The sequence below is a fragment of the Phascolarctos cinereus genome, unplaced genomic scaffold (genome assembly GCF_003287225.1).
Source record: "Phascolarctos cinereus isolate Bilbo 61053 unplaced genomic scaffold, phaCin_HiC Scaffold_725;HRSCAF=1366, whole genome shotgun sequence".
NCBI lineage: Eukaryota > Metazoa > Chordata > Mammalia > Diprotodontia > Phascolarctidae > Phascolarctos > Phascolarctos cinereus.
In genome coordinates this window covers 1,469,281-1,490,423 of record NW_027556097.1, presented here as the reverse complement: position 1 = coordinate 1,490,423, position 21,143 = coordinate 1,469,281, and the positions used below count along the sequence as shown (strand labels likewise).

At 35.8% G+C, this 21,143-nt stretch overlaps 1 protein-coding gene across 1 annotated transcript in view; it reads right to left on the bottom strand.

Annotated features, from left to right (window-relative positions):
* CRYBG3 (crystallin beta-gamma domain containing 3) overlaps nt 1-21,143 on the bottom strand; it is a 146,285-nt gene that overhangs the window by 66,601 nt on the left and 58,541 nt on the right. Inside the window, 5 exon segments of the mRNA XM_020977949.2 lie at nt 2,380-2,527; nt 3,815-3,930; nt 4,180-4,227; nt 5,677-9,383; nt 9,386-10,641. Of these exon segments, the coding sequence (XP_020833608.2) occupies nt 2,380-2,527; nt 3,815-3,930; nt 4,180-4,227; nt 5,677-9,383; nt 9,386-10,641 (5,275 nt within the window).

The following is a 21,143-nucleotide window of genomic DNA, read 5'->3' as shown; positions in this document are numbered from 1 at the left end:
CAAATGACATGTTAGATATTACCCCCAGATCTATGTCATATGCAATTCTAACCATCATGCCTTTTATGCTTTAATCCAAGATGCTGATAAAATTATGCACTGCAGCTATCTTGAAATAACTCTCTACAATCATTTTTTTAAAACAAGACCAGAATTGGAGACACTGCTAAATAGTGCTAGGATAATGCATTTTGTCACTCTTACACTTCTCCTGTAGATTCAATTATCATCTCTATGCTGATGATCCTCAAATCTACTTATCTATTCTTAACCTCTCTGCTCCAACTTCCTACTAGAAATTTCAAAGCAGATATCCAATAGACATCATAAATCCAACATGTCCAAAACTGATCTCATTATTTTCCCCCTTTCCTAATTTCCCTATTACTGCTGAAGGTACCACCATCCTCCCATCCAGCTCACAACCTAGAAGTCATTCTTGACTCCTCACTCTCTCATTCCACATGCAATAAGTTGTTAAGTCCTGTCTTTTCCATCTTTGTAACACTTCCTATACACTCCCTCCCCCCACCCTTCTCTCCTCTGATACTAATGTCATCACCCTGGTGTTGACCCTCATCACCTCAAGCTTGGACTATTACAATAGCCTGTTGTTGTCCCAGCCACAAGTCTCTCCCCACTCCACCCCCATCCTCTATTTAATTATCAATGATATTTTAAAAGAACAGGTTTGACCATTTCACCCTTTCCCTAAATAAATTCTAAGGGTTCCCTACCAGCAAAGGTATCAAACCACACAGTCAACAACACTCCCCAGTTAAACCCAAACCAGATTAAAATGTAATTGGCAAATATTTAACAAATAATAAAAATATAACAAACAGATAATATTTCAAAACTGAGTCAACACACAGCTGGCAGAAATCCTTAGGTACTAATTAATGATTCTCTTGTCTATTTAAGTTTGACCCCACTGACCTCCAGGATAAAATAAGAAATCCCTGGCACTGAAATCCCTTCACTCTGGCCCACTTCCAATCTTCCTATACCTTACTTCTCTCAAATACTCTGTGATTGGTTAACAATTGGTTCCTTAATGTTCCTTGCACAGTGACACTCCATCTTCTCACTCCAGGCATTTTCAATGGCTGTCTTTCATGTCTGGAATTTTCTTTCTCATTACTGTCTCCTGTGTTCCTGGCTTCTTTCAATTCCCACCTAAAATCCCACTTCCAGAACATCCCCATTTAATTCTACTTCCTTCCCTTTGATTATCTCCACTTTATCCCATATATAGCTTGTCTGTACACAATTGTTTGCATGTTGCCCACCATCAGCCTATGAACTCCTTGATGAGGAGCTGTCTTTTTCTTTCTTTGTATCTCAAGTGCTCAGGAAAATGCTTTGCCTTTAGTATGTGTTTAATAAATGTTTACTGACTGACATTTTTGGGGAAACAAAGCCTAACCTGCAAAGTGAAAGTCCAGTTTTGAAGGTATTAAGTAGTAACTATTAAGAACAAAGGACTATGACTAGAAGAAAAAAAAATAAGTGAAATGCAGATAATCAGATAGGAAAAAAAGGAAAAACAAAACATGCAAGATGAAAAAATTAGAGTAAGAATGGGTATCATGGGAAATGCCAGTCAAGAAATATTGAATTCATTGTAACTGCTTCAAAGGATATATCTGTCTACCTCAAAAGTAATATGACGTGGCTGTGAGGTTTTGGGACATTCCCATATCTTCTCCCTAAATAACTGATAACAGTATTTTTGAACCATTCTACAATAATGAGGTGGGACAAAAATAATGTGTATGATAAATCTGAAGGTTTGTATGTATACATAAACATGTGTATGTATATACATATATGTACATACATATGCATACACATATATAAGGGATACAATTTTTTATACTTTGTGTTTTGTTTTTCCCTTTTTTCCTACCTGATTATCTTCATTTCAGTTATCATATGTTTTTTTTCTTCCAGTCAAGCCTTTTAGACATGTTTATTTTTTTTAAGAAAAGCTCAGATTTGTCTCAATGTCCCTAAATATAATATTCCTTTCACATAAAAGAAAAAAAATCAAACGATGGAAAACCCCCACAAATAATTCTATTGTAGAGACACTACTCACCCACTGAAGCATACTATGGGTAATTTTTAGTGTTTTCCAAATAGATAACAAAAAATCCCTATTTTTCCTTTTCTCTGAATAATTTACAATACATTTAAAAATGCAACATCAAAAGCCACCTCTTCAAGCACAAATGATTAAAGGAAAAAAACTAAACTAGCAATTAGATTAGCACCATTAGTATCAAGTATTAACATTTTTTAAAAATGCAAGTATGCTATAACTAGACCCCCTCCAAAACACTGAAGATAAAAAAACAAAAGCACTTTTGATACCTTTAATAGTCTCTTGATAGAGCCAATCACAAAGTTTCTTGTTTGGTGCTTTTTACTCCGAAAAATCCAGTCTCGATAGAGCACTTTTTCTCCTTCTTCTAAAACACATTTATGACCTTGGAAATGTGGTTTTTCATATAAAATCCAGCTAAAGTAACAGCAACAAAAATCAAGGTACAGATAATTTGTTTTAAGATATTAGATAGAGACATAAGGATATTATTATAAGTCATAGTATGTCTGATTTCCTTAAATGTTTATTGGGTTTACCTTTATCTGTGACAAGTATAAAATCCTGCTTCTAACAAGGATATATTTTAAAATCTTTACCCAATGAGACTGTTCTAAGAAAAAAAAAAGAATGGAAACACAGGGAATTTGGAAAGGAAAAAGTTTTTTGCCAAGTCTGTGACATAAACATGTATTCGAGCATATGTATATTTACACACACAAACATATACATGTATGCACATTCATTCTGAGGGCACACAAAACCACAACCCAACTTTAACAGCTGATATGTATTACATATGATAAAGCCAATGATAAATTTTGATTTTTTTCAATGACAAGGCAGACACATTATTAAAGTGCAATATTATCAATACTAATAAGACAGACTAAAAATTTTCTGTGACATTCTTGGCTTCTACTAGTTTTAGTAAATCCATGTGAAAATTTTCATTCCATAGTAATAACTGACCAAAAGAAAAAAGAAAAAAAAACGAGGCTTTCTATTACCCTTCCACTTCACAAAGCTTAACCATCAAGGGACATTTGAGCTACACAAACTACATTGAGCAATTTTTTGGCCTCCCCATTTCTGAACATCTCACTATTTTTGCAGGCATTTTCAAGAGTGTGTTGAAATGGCCAAGGTGATACATTAGAATTTTACTTGGTTAATGAAATAATACCATGAAAACATAACCAGAAGAACTGGTTATGATACTCTACTGATTGACATATTGGATTGGCGTATAAATGTGACTTAAGAGTAAAGAAGACCTACATTCAAACATCAACTAGCAGTGTAAGCATGGATACGTCACCTCATTTCTATAAATAACAAGTTCCTAATCTGTAAAATGGGAGAAATAACAGCACCATCTCACAAGTTGTTCTCAGGATCAAATGAGATAATAATGCATGTAAAGGAATGTGTAAACTTTAAAGAATAACTACATGCATGTAAGTTCTTATATATAGATGGCAGCATGGCTTTATCAAGGTAGCTGAATTAGTTTACCTTTTACACCAAAAAGAAAAGGAAAAGAATATCCACCCCATCATAGAAGCCTAATTAAAATGTTTTCTTGTATCAAAGAAATTGTGAGAAAGGGGATATGCCTGTATAGATAGAAAACAGATGTAAGGAAAAATGTACGCAACTTCAGAAAACAGACTTTAAAAAATTCAGATGAGAATTACTTACCATCCTCTTACAACTCTGATGAATGCTCCATTTGGAAAAGTCCATGATGTAGCATCAAGAACGCTATTGTAAATCTCTTGTTTATATTTGCTTCCATGAAGGTCATAGATGACCATCTGAAAATATATAATGACTAATCTAAAAAATGCATTTGACTTTCAGAAAAAAATAAAATATGTGCTAAAAATTGTTTCTAAACACACAAAAACAATTAACTAGTGTAGATACCAACCTATGGCAAAATAAAAACTTTATATTCTAAGTCATTTAAAATACAATTTAAAAGTGCTTTTTTCCTGTCCCCAAAGAATACCTCTTCTTCCTCTCTCCCTTCACATGGATCTACAGAAAACAATTATCTTTACCTTTCCAGGTCTAGGGTTACTTCTCAGGCTTTGCTTATCAATGGGATTCTGAAATTATAAAAACAGAAAAAATCAGTATCCAAGGAAGAGCTAATTAGATAACATAATTTTCAAGTTCTGAACTTAAAAAACTGTTTTACATTACATTTTTTGGCTGATTTTAAAGCATTATTCTTCACAATGTCTGACCAACACAGGAAAACAGAAATAAAGACTGTGGCAATCCTAATAAAAGTTGCAGCATCTCAAATACTGTAAAAACAAAAGAAAACAAAAGCCCTACACAGAACAGTTTATCCAAAGAAGCAATGAGTATATTTAAATGAAGGAGAAGAGTGCATTCATAAAATATTTTTCTAACTGAAAAGCAGGAGTTCCAAACCCACTTTCAGCTATATTTCTTTTAACTGTCCTACGCTTCTTTCTACCCTGCTTTGTATAACATAAACTTTCCATGTGAGTAAGTGGGTGTAAAAAGGTAGGCAGTTATTTATGAGTAAAAAATAAGATTTCTCCCCAGTCATCTGTTTCTTGTCTGAATTATCAGAACTGTCTTAATGTTTTATGCATTATCTGCATGCATAAGCAGTCATATATTTTACTGTGTTCTTTGTTTAAACTCCAGGAATGAAAACAGTGGTAGGAAAAAAAAAAGCTACTGATAAAAAAAAGCTAACAGGAAACTAATTCATGTTTACTCTTTATTCTTAATTTGAATATGTATTTTTATGCGAGGAAAAAATAGAACAGAATAAAAACACTAATTCTTTTATGACCTAGGAGATGTTCAGAGTTTGAGGTCCTCATAAGCAAACATTTTAAAATACTACTGTATACATATATGTTTTCAGGACACAAACATAAATAAGTATAGATATATGCAACAAAAAGTAGCAACTTTCCAGATGCTATGTCTTGAAAACGTCAAAATATCTCAATTAAAGTGGTTTAAAATTAAATATCAGCAAAGAAGTATACAAATAAACTGCTTCTTAGTATTTCAGCATCAGTATTAATTAACTGGGGGATTCTCTTTGTTTAATATAATAATAATGCAACCAAAATTCCACGAAGATAAATAAATGTACAGTTTAAGAGATCACTATCTCTAAGGCTACTTTTTAAAAAAAAAATGCAAACCTTTATTACTGCTGAGAAATCCAAGTAAGGAAACTCTCTTCCAATGCAGAACAGCAAATTATAATTTTAGAGAGTTCCTAAGGCTCAGAGAAGTTAGATGACTTGTACAGTCACACAGCAAGTGTGTGTCAGAAGAAGAAATTGAACACAAGTCTTTCTAATACCCAGGTCTAGTCTATTCACTATATTATGTTGCCTCTCCTAATGCTACTTTAAAATAACAAAAAAATCCATTGAATACAGCTCATCAGAGTACTTATCAAATATTTGAATATGGTCCCTTAGATTGTATCACTATCAAAAACTATCATTTATCACACATATTTTTCAATTAAATATTCAAGTAAAATAACTTACCTCTGGACAAGCACTTAATTTGGAGACTGGTTCCTGAAGATTACCTCCAAACTTGGATCCTTTCTCAGGCAATAAGGTTTTAGTAGTTTGTAAATACTGATTATAGACACTCTTGAAAGATGAATGTAATTTAGAACTGAGGTCAGACTTTTGAAGAAAAGGACCTGGTGCATGGTAAAGTAAGGACCTGTCTTGCCACAGGACAGCTGGCTGATTAAAGGTAGTAGGTTCATTTGAAAGAAAAAGTGGCATTTTGGAAGATCTAGTTCCTTCTTGGTCCTCTCCTTGATAAACTATAGTTGAACAATCTGTAAGTTGAAAAGTAACATGTTCTCTCTTTCCAGTTTTTAGAATAATCTCTTTATGTCGTGGTCCCTCCTCATCCTCATCCACTACTTCTTCCTCTGTCTCAAGCTTTTCTCCATCATCAAAATTCATCCTTAAACGCTCTGACACTGATTGAAGAAGGGACAACACAGAGGAGGGTTGACTAGCACCATCTCTTGATTTTGCACTAGATCCACGGTGACCTGGTGAGACTTCATTGGATAGGATATCTTCCTGAGAGCTGTCATCTTCATAAATAGGAGATAAGGCTAAGGGATAGACTTTGTATCTTTTTGCCTCTACTGATAAGAACGTTTCAGAACTGTCACTATCAAACATCTCACTGGATTTACTCTCCTTTTCAAAGTGATGAACAAGGTCAGTTCTACTTTCAGACCTTTCACATACCAGAACATGTGGAAGCCCACTGGTAGACTCGTCAGGAAACACCAAGGAATGTGCTCCTTCTTTGGCAGATAAATACTGACCCTCATCTTGAAGGGGTTCTTCATACAAAATGGTGAAGGAAGAGTTACCTTGCTCATCTTGTGGCATAAAAGCTAGACATGACTGTTCATTTGCAAAGTCATAATCTAGACCTCTTTCTTTCCCACACACTGCAGTCATACACATATTCTTTTCTGTCCTTAGTTTGGAATGTTCAGGTAAAAAATCTGGTGTCATAAAGCCAATGTTTCCTTCACAACCTTTACTCAATATAGGTAATTCATATCCCTCAAACTGTGACTTAGCTTTGTTGTCATATAGCACCACACTTTTCTTTGTTTCTATAGGTCTCGTTTCAGTTTTTCCAAAATTCTCTTCAGTATCCATTTGGTACACTTTTTCCACTTCAAACACGGCAGGTATCTCTTTACTTTCCCCAATATTCCCTTCAGCTGTCTTTTGATTCATGTTTGCTATTTCTAAGATAGTGGGTTTTGCTGAATCAGCTTGTGTAATATTCAACTCAATATCATCTCTGTGTGTTTTTTCCATTTTTAACTCGGCAGATATCATTGTAGGTTTTCCAACATTCCCTTCAATATCCTTTTCAAATGCCTTTTCCATTTCTATAATGACAGGTGTCATTTCACCAGTGTTCCTTTGAAATGGTTTTCCCATTTTGAAACTGTCAGGTGTACTTTCTAGTTTTGTAATATTTAATTCACTTCTTCCACATGATTTCCCCATTTCTAAAACCGAGGGCATCAACTCATTTTCTCCAGCATTTAATTTAGCATCCATTTTGTATGTTTTCCCCATTTCTAACATTGAGGGCATCAGCTCATTTTTTCCTACATTTAATTCAGTACTTTTCTCATATACCTTTCCCGTTTCTAACATGGGTGGTGCCATCTCAATTTTGCCTATATTAAATTCAGCATCTTTTCTGTATACTTTTCCCATCTCTAACCCAGCAATAGGCAGTGATTTATTACTGTGTCCTGGTAGGCATTTTTCATTAATACATACAAGACTATCAGAAAAGCTGTTTTTGGATGTGCTAGGTAAATGAGCATATACTTCATCATTAATGAAAGGGGGCCACTTGAAATTTAAGACAACTGCTCCAGTATCTTCTGTCTGAGTTTTGTGGTTAATCACACTCTCTATATGGGACGGTGCCTTTGCTTCACTTTCTTCCTTGTTACAGGTTAATGGCATACCTTTATAATCTAAATCTTCATGGGATATGTTCTCTGATAGTGAAACATCTAATTTTGGCAACTCTACACTAGCAGATTGTTCATCAAATCCATTTCCAGCATAAAAGGTTTTTTGGTAAGGCACTATTTTTCTTCCTTTAGTTGAATCAGTGTCATTATTTAAATTACTTTTAGCCAAAAGACTTTTTGATTCTTTATTTTCACTAAGTTTAGTTATACTTTGGGATTCTGACTGCTCTGAAGCCAAGAATCCTTTAGCTATATAATGTGGCTTAATGATATCATTGCTCAGAATCTTTGTGGCATGGGCCTTTTCAGTACTTCTGGTATGGTTCCTGGGCTTAGTTTTTCTGTAATGACCATCTATCAGTTTTTGTTGGGCACCATGAATAACCTCATTGACCAATTCCCTTGCTTTGATTATTAATAAATTAGACATATCCATTTTACCAATATCAACAGGGAGATTCCTCTCACCAACAGTAGTTAAAACACAGGCCTTTTCTTCTCTTTTGTCTTCTGACACATCTTTAACACTGTGCTCATGGTCTGGTAGCTGAATCAATGTCTTTTCTTTTTCTTCTGATGTTTTTTTCCCAGTGGCCTCTTCTTTCAGGGCAACTCCATGACAATCCTGGTAGTTAACTCCTATATGTGTGGACTTTATTTTTTGCCTGACAGAGTCCAAAATTATACCAACCAACTTCTCAGCCGTTTTAGCCAAATCAGTGTTGGAGTTCAGAGGTCTGTCATGTGCTCTTTTCCTTGTTCCTGTGTCCTCAGCTGATGCTTCAGAACACTGTTGGCTTGAGCTGTTAACTGACACTGTAACACTAGCAACTGTTTCAGCATCAGCTTCCACAGCATTTTTCAGCACAGCAGCAGTTACATAATTGGGACCTCCCTTTCCCATATGAATCTTAGGTACATCTTTGTCATGTCTATGACACAAGGTCATTCCTGCTCCTGTCTGGTTAGCTTTTTCAAATTCCCAATGGCTGCTATTAGTGGACATCATCATAACTAAGGAGGTATCTTCATGTGAAAGTTCCGTAGTAACTTTCAAAATTTCAAAATCATCTTTGGGTTTAGATGAATTAATTAACATGTTAGCTTCTTCAGGCTTACTGGTGGAATTGTCACCTAATAAATTATTTTTTTTGTAATGTCTCTGAAATGAAGCTGTTTCCTCTGCTCTCAGTGTAGAGGAAACTTCAAGAGAACTTTTGGCTTTTAATTCAGAAGTGATTTTTGCCACACTGATATCAGAACCGAGAAACTTTAAGGTGTCATCATCTTCTTGGGATTTAGGTAATGCATCAGAGGAGCTGAGCCCTATTCCAGATTTATCAGAAATTATTTTCGTGCCATCAATGTCTCTAGGTTCATAAGGACCAAAAGAAATTTTGTTCTCTTCATATGTCACTGACCCTGTGACTTTACTGTCATAGCCATGAAGTAAGTCCTCTGCTACACTACTCTCAAGAACACTCAGGGCTTCACTTTGAGATCTATAATTACTTTGTGATGTTGCCTTAAGGTGCTTGTCTTTAAACTCAGAGTCAGATGGAGAAATCTCAGCTTGGTAAATCTCTTTGGAATCAAAATCAGGAAGCACTAGATCAATCTCCTTAAGTGTTGTGGAATGAACAATTTTGTTTTGTTCATGCTCTGTAGGAAGACTCATATTCTTTAAAACTGGAGTTTTTACTTTCTAAAGATGCTACCTTTGAAGTCAAAGGTAGGAGGTGAATCATGAAAATCAGCCTTTTCACTTTCAAGAATCAGAGATATTGTTTCATTGTTAACATCTGAAGACCCAGGTAAGACTTTGGTCAGTTCAAGATTCTCAGATTCAAAGGAAGAGACTGAAATGTGGTTTCCATTTACTTCAAATTTCAATCCAGGTCTTATGCTATTTTGTATACAATCTACCTTTTCTGCCTCATTAACAGATTTTATAGAGGGATGCTCATTTTGAATTATTATAGTGCCTTGAGATACTTTATCTGACGGCCCAGAATCAAAGTTTTTTGTTGTAAGGCTATAATCAGTATCTTTTGGTAAAGATCCAACCACTTCATTTTTTGCATGTAATATGTTAGCTGAGGATAAGAGTCCAGTAGTTGAGGAGATTTCTTTTTCCTTCGTGTTCTCTTTTGCTTGCATATTTATTTGTGAGTCTTGAATAACTGTCCTGTTTTCTTCATTCATATGTTCTGTATCTGTTTCAGCTTGATGATGAAGAACAATGCTGCCAAAATGATAAGATACTGAACACTTACTCTCTGGCAGTCCCAATTCACCATATAAAGTTGTTTTATTTGGACTTGGCAAATCTTCACGTTCATGTTTGACTATCTCAGATTCTCTACTACTTAAATCTATATTCAGGTCAGAAAGCACTACACTTGGGGCTTGAAAATGTTCTCCTCTTTGCTCTGATGCTCTATCATTCTTCAAAAAGTTGTTTTCGAAAGTAGGTTTTGGATTCACTATCCTCTGAAAAGCAGGATTTCTAGGGTCTTTGGTATCATTCCCGAATAACAATGATCCTTTCATATCATTGTCTATTTCATAAACTGGCACATAATTTAAAGGATTATTATAACAGGATTCAACTACAGAACTAGAGAGAGTTTCAGTAGATGATGATGGTCTATTTAATAATGATGGCCTATGTAATATAGATTCCTTATAATTACTGTTATTTAAAATGGCATCTTTTAAAGGGCCTTTGGGCAGATGTGTGTTGTTCTTGACTGGTGAATCTGGAGAGGTGACAGCCTCAGACTCACTTCCAGTTCCAGTTTGAGTATCTGCACTAGAATCAGAAGTTTCATCTGTTCTTTGTACAGAAGTCAAAGTCTCTAATTTGGTCTGATTCTTCAAAATTTTCAAAATCTGTCTGGGACCCCGGTAAGTTGAATATGTAATTGAAGACATCTCAGGTTCACATTCTACTTTTCTATAATGAGAAGTTTCAGAGTATCAGGAAAGGTAATCAACATACTATATTAACATCAGAAGTTTCAATGAAAGTCTCATCTTTAACCATCACTCAAAACTTAACAACAAAGTAGAGATCTCTATGACAACGCAATTCAATAAGCATCTGTTAAACACCTATTATTGTTCTAGGTTCTGAAGGTACAAAAATAAAAATCAAAGTCCTTGCCCTCAAGGACCTTATGTACGTTATCTCATTTAATCTTCACAAGATATTTGTAAAACAGGTAAATCAAATAATAATAGCAGCTAACATTTATATTCCACCTACTATGTGCCAGGAACTGGGCTGTTTTTTACAAATATTATCTCATTTGATCCTCACAGCACTGGAAAATATGTGCCATTACTATCCCTATTTGCAGATCAGAAAACTGAGACAAACAGCTGTGTGCTCAGGGTCACACAGCTAGTAAGTGTCTGTGAACTGGATTTGAACTCATGTCCTAATGGCTCTAGGCCAGGTGTTTTATCCACTGCATCACCTGACTGTCCGGTTTTATTCTTCCTACTTGGTAGATAGTATATGCATGGATCAGAAAAGGTTTCAATGATTTATATCACATCATATAGATGGTAAGAGACAAAGATTGGAATTTTAATTCAGGTCTGCTGACTCCAAATGCAGTGTTCTTTACACAGCTGTTTCCCTATCTATGCCAATTTGAAAACTAACTTATTAAAAAGCTAACTTTAAGCAACAGCACTGAAATTAACCCTGGGTGGGGCTATTATTACTCTGCACTACTTATTTTTAAAGAAAGTGATAGTGCATTTTAAAATATCTTTTACATATAAATGCTTATGTCACACATTACAAAGTACACAGAACTAGAATTCAAAAGACAAGCCCAGTATATACATATATATATATATACACACACACACATATATGTATATGTGAAAAAGCACCGGACTTGAGCCCAGAAAGAACATGGATTCCAACCTCCCTTTTGATACTTTCTAACACTGTGATACTAAATAAGTTAACTTCTCTGAATTTCAGTTTTGAAATTTATAAAATAGGGATAATGATACTGATATTCTCTACATTACAGAGTAGCTATTAGAAACAATTAAGATCATGGATGTAAACTGGTTTCCAAACTTTTAAAGCACTAGAGGAACATTAGCTGTTGTCATTAGTTGGTCTAGTTCTACCATTATCTATGAGACAGACCCTGGTTGAAAAAGTTGATTCATTTTTCTGGGCCTCAGTTTCCTCATTTGAAAAATAAAAGGGCTGTCAAGATTAGAAGGAAAGCAGAAGGCTGGGGGACAATTTTTATAGCCAGTGTTTCTGATAAAGGCCTCATTTCTCAAATATGTACAGAACTGAATCAAATTTATAAAAATACAAGTCATTCCCCAGTTGAAAAATGGTTAAATAGTATGAATAGACAGTTTTCAGATGAAGAAATCAAAACAATTCATAGTCGTATAAAAATGCTATAAATCACAATTGATTAGAGAAATGCGAATTAAAACAACTCTGAGGTACCACCTCACACCTTTCAGATTGGCTAATATGACAGAAATGGAAAATGATTAATATTGGAGGAGATATGGGGAAAAAACACTAATGCATTGTTAGCGGAGTTGTGAAATGATTCCAATTATTCTGGCGAGCAATCTGGAACTATGCCCAAAGAGAAGGATCCAGCAATTACCCCTTCTAGGTCTGTGTCCCAAAGAGATCATAAAAAAGGGGAAAGGACCTACATATACAAAAATATTTATAGCAGTTCCTTTTGTGGTGGCAAAGAATTAGAAATTGAAGGAATGCCCATCAATTTGGGAATGGCTGAACAAGTTGTGGTACATGAATGTAATGGAATACTATTGTGTGTGGATTTCAGAAAAACCTGGGAAGGCTTATATGAACTGATGATGAACCAGGAGAACATTGTACACAGTAACAGCAACACTGTGTGATGATCAACTATGATAGACTTAGCTCTTCTCAGCAATGCAACGATCCAAGACAACTCCAAAAGACTCATGACGGAAAATTCTATCCACATCCACAGAAAGAACTATGGAGTCTGAATGCAGAGTGGAGCATATTATATTCACTTTTTGGGGTGTTTTTTTTTGGGGGGGGTTGAGTGGTTTTGCCCTTTTGTTCTGTTTCTTCTTTCACAATATGACTAATATGGAGATATGTTTAACATGATTGCACATGTATAACCTATATCAGATTGCTTGCCATCTTGGGTAAGATAGAGGGGAAGGAAGGAAGGAAGGAAGGAAGGAAGGAAGGAAGGAAGGAAGGAAGGAAGGAAGGAAGGAAGGAAGGAAGGAAGGAAGGAAGGAAGGAAGGAAGGAAGGAAGGAAGGAAGGAAGGAAGGAAGGAAGGAAGGAAGGAAGGAAGGAAGGAAGGAAGGAGAAAAATTTTGAACTCGAATCTTATAAAAAATAAATGTTAGAAACTATCTTTATATGTAATTGGAGGGGAAGAAAGGTTCCACTTTCTACAATGCCACCCCCTATCCCCACTGTTTGTAACTACATGATTTAGCCACCTGGTATTCTTTTTCCAAAATTTTTAAAAACATTTTTATTTAAAGTTTTTAGTTCCAAATTCTATCCCTCCCTCCCCAAAATTGGTAAGCAATCAGTTACAGGTTATACATGTGCAACTATGTAAGACATTTCCATATTAGTCATTTTGTACAAGAAGACTCAAATAAAAGGAAAAAAAAGAAAGAAAGTGAAATATAGCATGCTTTAGTCTGTACTCTATCAATATCAGTTCTCTGTCTACAGGTAGATAGTATACTTCATCATTAGTCCTTTGGGATTGTTATGGATCATTGTACTGCTGAGAATAGCTAAGTCACTCATAGAACAACACTGCCATTAATGTGTACAACGTTCTCCTGGTTCTGCTCACTTCACTACGCATCAGTTCATGTAAGTCTTTCCAGATTTTTCTGAAATCCACCTGCTCATCATTTCTAACAGCAAAATAATATTCCATTACAATCATATACCACGGGTAATTCTTGGTTGTAATTCTAACTCCTTTGCCTTCCAGTATAACATATTCCAAGCCCTCCAGTTCTTTAATGTGGAAGCTGCCAAATCCTGCATAATCCTGACTGTAACTCCACAATATCTAAATTTGGGGCAGCTAGGTGGCGTAGTGGATAGAGCATCAGCCCTGGATTGAGGAGGACCTGAGTTCAAATCTGGCCTCAGAAACATAACACTTACTAGCTGTGTGACCCTGGGCAAGTCACTTAACTCTACTGCCTAACCAAAAAAAAAAAATCAGTTCACAATATCTAAATTGATTTTTTTGGCTGCTTGCAATTTCTCCTTGATCTGTGAACTTTGGAATTTGGCTATGATATTCCTGGGAGTTTTCATTTAGGGATCTCTTTCAGGCAGTAATCAGTGGATTCTTTCAATTTCTATTTTGTCCTCTGGTTCTAATATATTAGGACAGTTTCTTTGATAATTTCTTGAAAGAGGTTGTCCAGGCTTTTTTCTTATCATGGTTTTCAGTTGGTCCAATAATTCTTATATCATCTCTCTTTGATCTATTTTCTAGGTCAGTTGTTTTTCCCATGAGAAATTTCACCTTTTCTTCTATATTTTTTTTTACTTTTTAGAGTCTGTTTTATTGTACTTAATGTTTCACAGAATCATTAATTTCCACTTGTCAATTTTAATTTTTAAGGAATCATTTTCTTCAATGAGCTTTTGTACTTCCTTTTCCATTTGGGCAATTCTATTTTTTAGGGAGTTATTTTTCTTGGTAAATTTTTGTATATCTTTTCCCATGATACTGACTCTTTTTTTCCACAATTCTCTTCCATTACTCTCATTTCTTTTCCCACTTTTTCTTCTACTTCCCTAATTTGCTTTTTAATATCCTTTTTAAGCTCTTCCAGGAATTCTTTTTGGGACTGAAACCAAATTAGATTTTTCCTTGAAGCTTCACATGCAGTATATTGACCCTTCTCTCCTCTTCTAAGTTTATGCCTTGATCCTCCCTATCGCCATAGTTAACTTGCTATAGTCAAGCTCTTTTTTTTTTACTCATTTTATTCTGCCTTTTTTTTTTTTGGTGTCATGGTGTTTTTATGTGAGAACTGGGCTCTAGTTCTACAAAGTCCCAAACTTTTTGTGCTAGGGCTCTGGGTCTTACTGATGGCTTTCACTGGAATTCAGGGATTAGCTCCTTGGGGGTGGAGTTTCCCTGTTGTCCTCCCTTGGGTGTGGAGTTTATAGCTGCTGGCCTGCTATGGAAAAAGGGTCTCTCTACTGGTAGACCCCAGAGGCAGGGTCTTGCTGTTGGCCAGCTCTGGGATGTGGCTTCACTACTGGTCAGCAATGGGGTCAATGCTTCGTTGGTGCCTTGCTGGGGCTGGAACCTTGCTCCACTGCACAGACTGCTCACTTGCATAGGAGGCTGCTGGCTTGCAGGAGGGCAGGGCCTGGATGATGGACTGCCCCAGCCTTGGAGCTTTTGCCACAGGCCTCCTGCTGTGAGACTGGTTGCTGCTGCCAATGTTGGACCTTGTTCCCCTCCCACCTCAGTGAGACAGACCTTTCCTTCTAGGCTGGTAAGCTGCTTCCCTGCTCCTAGACCAATTCTGAGGAGGTTTTCCAGTTGTTTTGAGGGGAATTTGGGAGGGCTTCAATGGATTCCTTTTTCACTCTGTCATCTTGGCACCAGAAGTCATTTTTTTAAGGGCAAAATTTTGAGCAATTAACAAATGAATTATATTTAAATTTCTTCATAGCTACTCCTAAGATTCTCCAAATCTGCAAGGTTGGTATTTCTGGAAGTGCTCTAGGGAATAATCTACTTCTATACTGCTATAAATCTCCCATTTTTATCTTTGGGCTGTTTTACTTTTTCTTCATCTGTTTGTGTGCACAGACCCACATGTGTTTTAAATAAACAAAAATAATTCTTATTAAGGGTTGCTAAGATATCAAGAGTGACTTACCCCAGCCACACACCTAACCCCAAAGAAAAGGAAACACTAAGAACAATCAACAGCACTCAGCCTGAGGTATCAGCTTATCAATTTAAATATTAATAAAAGCACAGAATCCCAACTGAGGAAAGCAATACACATTAAACTGCTCATACCACATCTGGAATCATATGGGCAGTGCGGGACACTTTATTCTAAGAGCTAAATTGGCAAAGTGAAAAGTCAAAAGGAGGGTTAACTAGGGTTTTAAAAGCACAGCCTAAAACAAATACTTTAAGAAGAGTTGAAAGAATGAAGTTGGGAGGGAAAGGGTGTGTTGAACTTAAAATAAAGATTAGAGGAGAGAAAAAAACTGGCTTGAAATATCTGAAGTTCTCCCATATCAGAGACAGTCTTATTTTTTGTTGCTTCAGGACCCAGAATTATAAATAATGAGTGGAAGTTAAAGAGGAAGACTTCAGCTCAATATGAAGAAAAACATTTTAACAACAGAATTATAGACTGCCATGGTAAAGCAGAAGAAGTCCTTGATTTAGAATCAAAAGAAATGTATTCAAATCCTGGCCCTGCTTCAAAGGAATCTTGGGTAAAATAATTTAACCTCCCTGGGCTTCACTTCTCTCAATTGAAGAAGTCACAGTAAACAATTCCTTTCAGCTCCAAATCTTATGCTCCAAAAAGGAATTGGCTTGTTAGATACTGAGCTCCCCCTTAGTAGTATGAGAGGGTAGATGAGCAACTTTCAGAGATCTTAAGAAGTTTTACTCATTAGGTAAGAAAAAGAAGTAGATTAATTCTAAGGTCCCATTCTCTAAAGTTCTATGATTCTAACATTCTAGCTTTAACTACTTACGGGATAAATCCTTAAATGAGATAAAACAGGCTAAAGAAGAAATTACATTTTAATTTCAAAGAATGTGAAAAATTAACTTTAGTCCACTAAGCATTTAATTCTATATTGGAATCACACTAGCTATAATTCAATATATGTCAATTTGGAGAGCTGCTTCATTCTGCTGCAGACTTTTTCATTTATTTGTGTTTTCCTCATTTTGCTTTATTACTGTTTGACTTTTCTAAACAAACAAACAAACAAAAAAAAGGGTCTAAATTCTCTCCTGCAAGAACACAAAATCATTTCAGCTCATTTTACTTCTCCACACTTTTACCTTTCCTTTCATCTACTATATGCGGATGATATTTGGTAAATTCTGCAACCTCTCAGAACTTCTTACTTCCGATTCCACCATTGATATCCGAAAGGGTTCTATTTTGGGCCCTCTTCTCCTTCTCTAATACTTGGTAATCTCAGCAGCTCCCGTGGATTTAGTTACAATTTCTATGGTGAAGATGATTCTCAAATCCACTTACCTGCCTCAGTCTGTTTACCTCCAATCTCACATCTCCAACTGCCTTTCAGACATCTCAAAATGGATATCTAGCAAGCATCTCTAATTATGTCTAGTTTAAAACTCACATTATCTTTCTCCCTAAATCTTCTCCCTTTTCTACTTTCCTTATTAATGCAGAGGCAACACCGTCCTCCCAATCCCTCAGGCTCACAACCCATGAAGTCATCCTGGATTCCTCACTATCTCTCACCTCCCAATAGTCACACAACATCCCTCAAATAGCCCCTTTCTCTCCTCTGATCCCGCCACCATCTCTAGTACAGGCCCTCATCACCTCATGCCTGAAGCACTACAATAGCCTGCTGGTGGATTTGCCTGCCTCAAGCCTCTTCCCACTTCAACCCATCCTCCATTCAACACCCATAATGATTTTCCTAAAGCTCAGGTCCCTTACTTCATAAACTCCAATGACCTCCTATCAACTCTAAGAACAAATACAAAATACTCTGTTTGGTATTCAAAGCCCTTCACAACTTAGCCACCTCCTAAATTTCTAGTCTTCTTATACCCTAATTCCCAACACATACTCTTTCGAACCAATGCCCCTGGTCTCATCGACACTCTGCCAACAAGACATTCCATCTCTCGGCTCCAGGCATTTTCTCTGGCTGCCATCATACCTGGAAATATTCTCCCTCCTCTGCTCCAACTACTGATCTCTCTGGCTCCCTTTAAATCAGAACTAAAACCCCATCTTCCACAAGGTATTCCCTCCTCTTAATTCTTTCTCCCTTACAATTATTTCCTATTTATACTGTATATAGTTTGCCTTGTACAGATTTGTTAGCATATTGTCTCCCCCTTTAGACTGTAAGCTCCTTAAGGGAAGGGTCTGTCTTTTGCCTCTTTTTGTACCTCTTTTTGTAGCATAATACCTGGCACATACTAGGTGCTTAATAAATGTTTATTGATTAATTGATTGAATGATAGGATTGGATGAGATAACTTCTGAGGTCCATTCTAGCTCTCAATTTATAATATAATAGAAAGGAAGAGAGTCAGACAATAGACAAGCAGAACACAGTGAAATACGTGTCTCCTTTAAAGCACCAATTAAAGGGTTGCACATTTAACTAGAGAGCACAACAGGAAGTGAATCATCTTAGACTCCATCTATTAAAAAAAAATACAAATCACCAACAGCAAGCTGCTTACATATGCCTGGAGTTGGAACACCTACCCTATTAAAGGGAAAGTCCATCTCCCATAGTTATAACCAACATGAAAATCTGAATTAAAAAGAGAGCGTATTTGAAAAAGTATCTTTTCCCATAAAATCAGCAAAACTGAAAAGTGGCAAACTTGGGAAGAGGTTCTTTATTTAGTTATTTGTATAAATAACTGATTATTTATATAAAAAAAGATTATTTTAAAAGGGTCTCTGGATAAGGGAGATTATGCCATATCTAAAATTAACAAAAAGAGAAAAGAGTGGAGGTGGGGGGAAGGGGTTAGTCTAAAAGTCTGCAAAATATTCTATTATCTAAAATTAAAACATGGAAAAAACTCATGATCCAGCTGATTCATGTATTCTTCTGTACATTCTTCTCCCTGAAGTACCTTCTCTCCCATTTCAATTCTGCCCTTACTACATAGCCCAGCTCAAGTTCCAAATCCATGAATTGTCAGTCCTCAATCATCAGTGTTCACAATACCCTGTCTAATCCTACAAGCACTTATTGTGCAATTAATCATTTAATACAACATACTACCTTCTCCTAAAACCCAAGTAACCCCTAATCACTCTACTCCAAATTTGCTTTCTCAGGTCATCATCAATCCTACTTTGTAGTTTTCACTATAGAATAAACTAACTCAACTTTACAATGTCCTCTACCCTTAAATCTCTTGCACTGAGTATAATTCTTCAGGAAAGAAAAAAAAAGACATTTAATGAAGTGGAGTACTTTCAAGCATTCCAGATGAAAAGACAAGAGCTGAATAAAAAGTCTGACTTTCAAATACAAGACTCAAGAGAAACATAAAAAGGTAAACAGGAAAGAGAAGTCCTAAGTGATTCAATAAGGTTAAAATGTTTACTTTCTTACATGCAAAGATGATACTTGTTACTCCTAAGAAGTTTATCATTACTAGGGCAGTTAGAAGGAGTATATATAAGAAGGCACAGGCTTAAGTTGACTATGATGGGAAGTTTTCTAAAAACTAAGATGAAGAGGTGAAAAAGAGGGATGTACTGGGAGAAGGGGGAAGAAAGAGGTAGAACAGAGTAAATTAATTAACATAAAAGAGGTGTGAAAGGGGAAGACGGGAGGGTGGTGGCAGCAAATAACACTTGAACCTTACTCTCATTAGAATTGGCTCAGTGAGGGAATAAAATAGAAATCTATCTTGCCTTACAGTGAAGTAGGAGGGGAATGGGATAAGAGAAAGGGGGGAGGCTAACAGAAGGGAGGCTGGTTGGGGAGGTAAAAGTGAGAAGTAAAACGCTTGTGAGAATGGACAAGGTGAAAGGAGAGTAGGATAAATGGGGAAGTAGGATAGAGGGAAATACAGTTAGGAATCGTAACTGTGTAAAAAAATTTACAGCAAATTTCTATGATAAAGACCTCATTACTCAAATACAGAGAACTGAGTCAAATTTATAAGAATACAAGTCATTCACCAAATGATAAATGGTCATATGATAAGAACAGGCAGTTCTCAGATGAAATCAAAGCTATTTATAGTCATATGAAAAAAATGCTCTAAATCATTATTGATTAGAGAAATATGAATTAAAACAACTCTGAAGTACCACCTCACACCTACCAGATAGGCTAACATGATAGAAAGAGAAAATAACAAATGTTGGAGGGAATATGGGAAATTTGGGGCACTACAGCATTGTTGATGGAGTTGAGAACTGATTCAACTATTCTGGAGAGCAATTTGGAACTAGTAATTGACCTAGCAATACCACTAATAATATCCCAAAGAGTTTAAAAAAAAAAAAGGAAAAGGACCTATACGTACAAAAATATTTATAGCAGCTTTTTTGTGATGGCAAAGAATTGGAAATTGAGGGGATGCTCATCAATTGGAGAATGGTTGAACAAGTTGTGGTATATGATTGTGATGGAATACTACTGTCCTATACGAAATGACAAGCAGGATGCTTTCAGAAAAAACTGGAAAGACTTACATAAACTGATGCAAAGTGAAGTGAGCAGAACCAGAAGAATGGTATAATGCAATAATACTGCAGAATGATCAACTGTGAAATGACTTAGCTATTTTCAGCAATACAATGATCTAAGAATTCCAAAGGCCTTATGATGAAAAACACCACCTTCAGAGAAAGAACCGATGTGAAGTCTGAATGCAAATTGAAGCCAACTTTATTTTTACTTTCTTTATTTTTCTTGGGTGTTTTTGGGGGGAGGGGGCGCGGATCTGTGTTTTCTCTCACAACATCATGAACAATATGGAAATAAATTTTGCATGACTGCTCTTGCATAACCTATATCAAATTGTCTGCCTTCTCACCAAGGGGGGAGCAGAAGGAAGGAGAGTATTTGGAACTCAAATTTTTTAAAATGAATGTTAAAAATTGTTTCTACCTGTAATTGGGGAAGAAATAAAATATTTTTTAATAAAGAGAATCATCATCACATAAATAGTAATTAAAAGTTTATGGAAGCTGATGAAATCACCAAGTGAAGTAGCATAGAGGGAGAAGAAAAGAGAGCCCAAGACAGAATTGTGAGGGACACCTCCTCTGGAAAAACCAGGAGGGAGTGATAGTCCTATAAGGCATTCTTAATAAATCCTGTTAAAATGAATTTTATTTGAGAAAATCTCAGTCCTGGACCTCAGCTTCCTTATTTGTAAAATGAAAATGTTGTACCAGAAAGTCTTTCAGTTTTAAGTCACGTATTATTTTTTCTATAAATATACACCTCATCTCCTCAGGTATAAGTTTCTTGAACATAATAACAATTTGTTCACATTTATTTTCAGCACCATTCCATCCCTTAGGAGTAAAGAAAATATCTGTGATAATAACATAAATTAAATCTCATAATGCATTTTGTTGTCTGTTTTTTAAATATGCAACACCCAAATTTCAACTCTGATTTATCTTCCTTTAG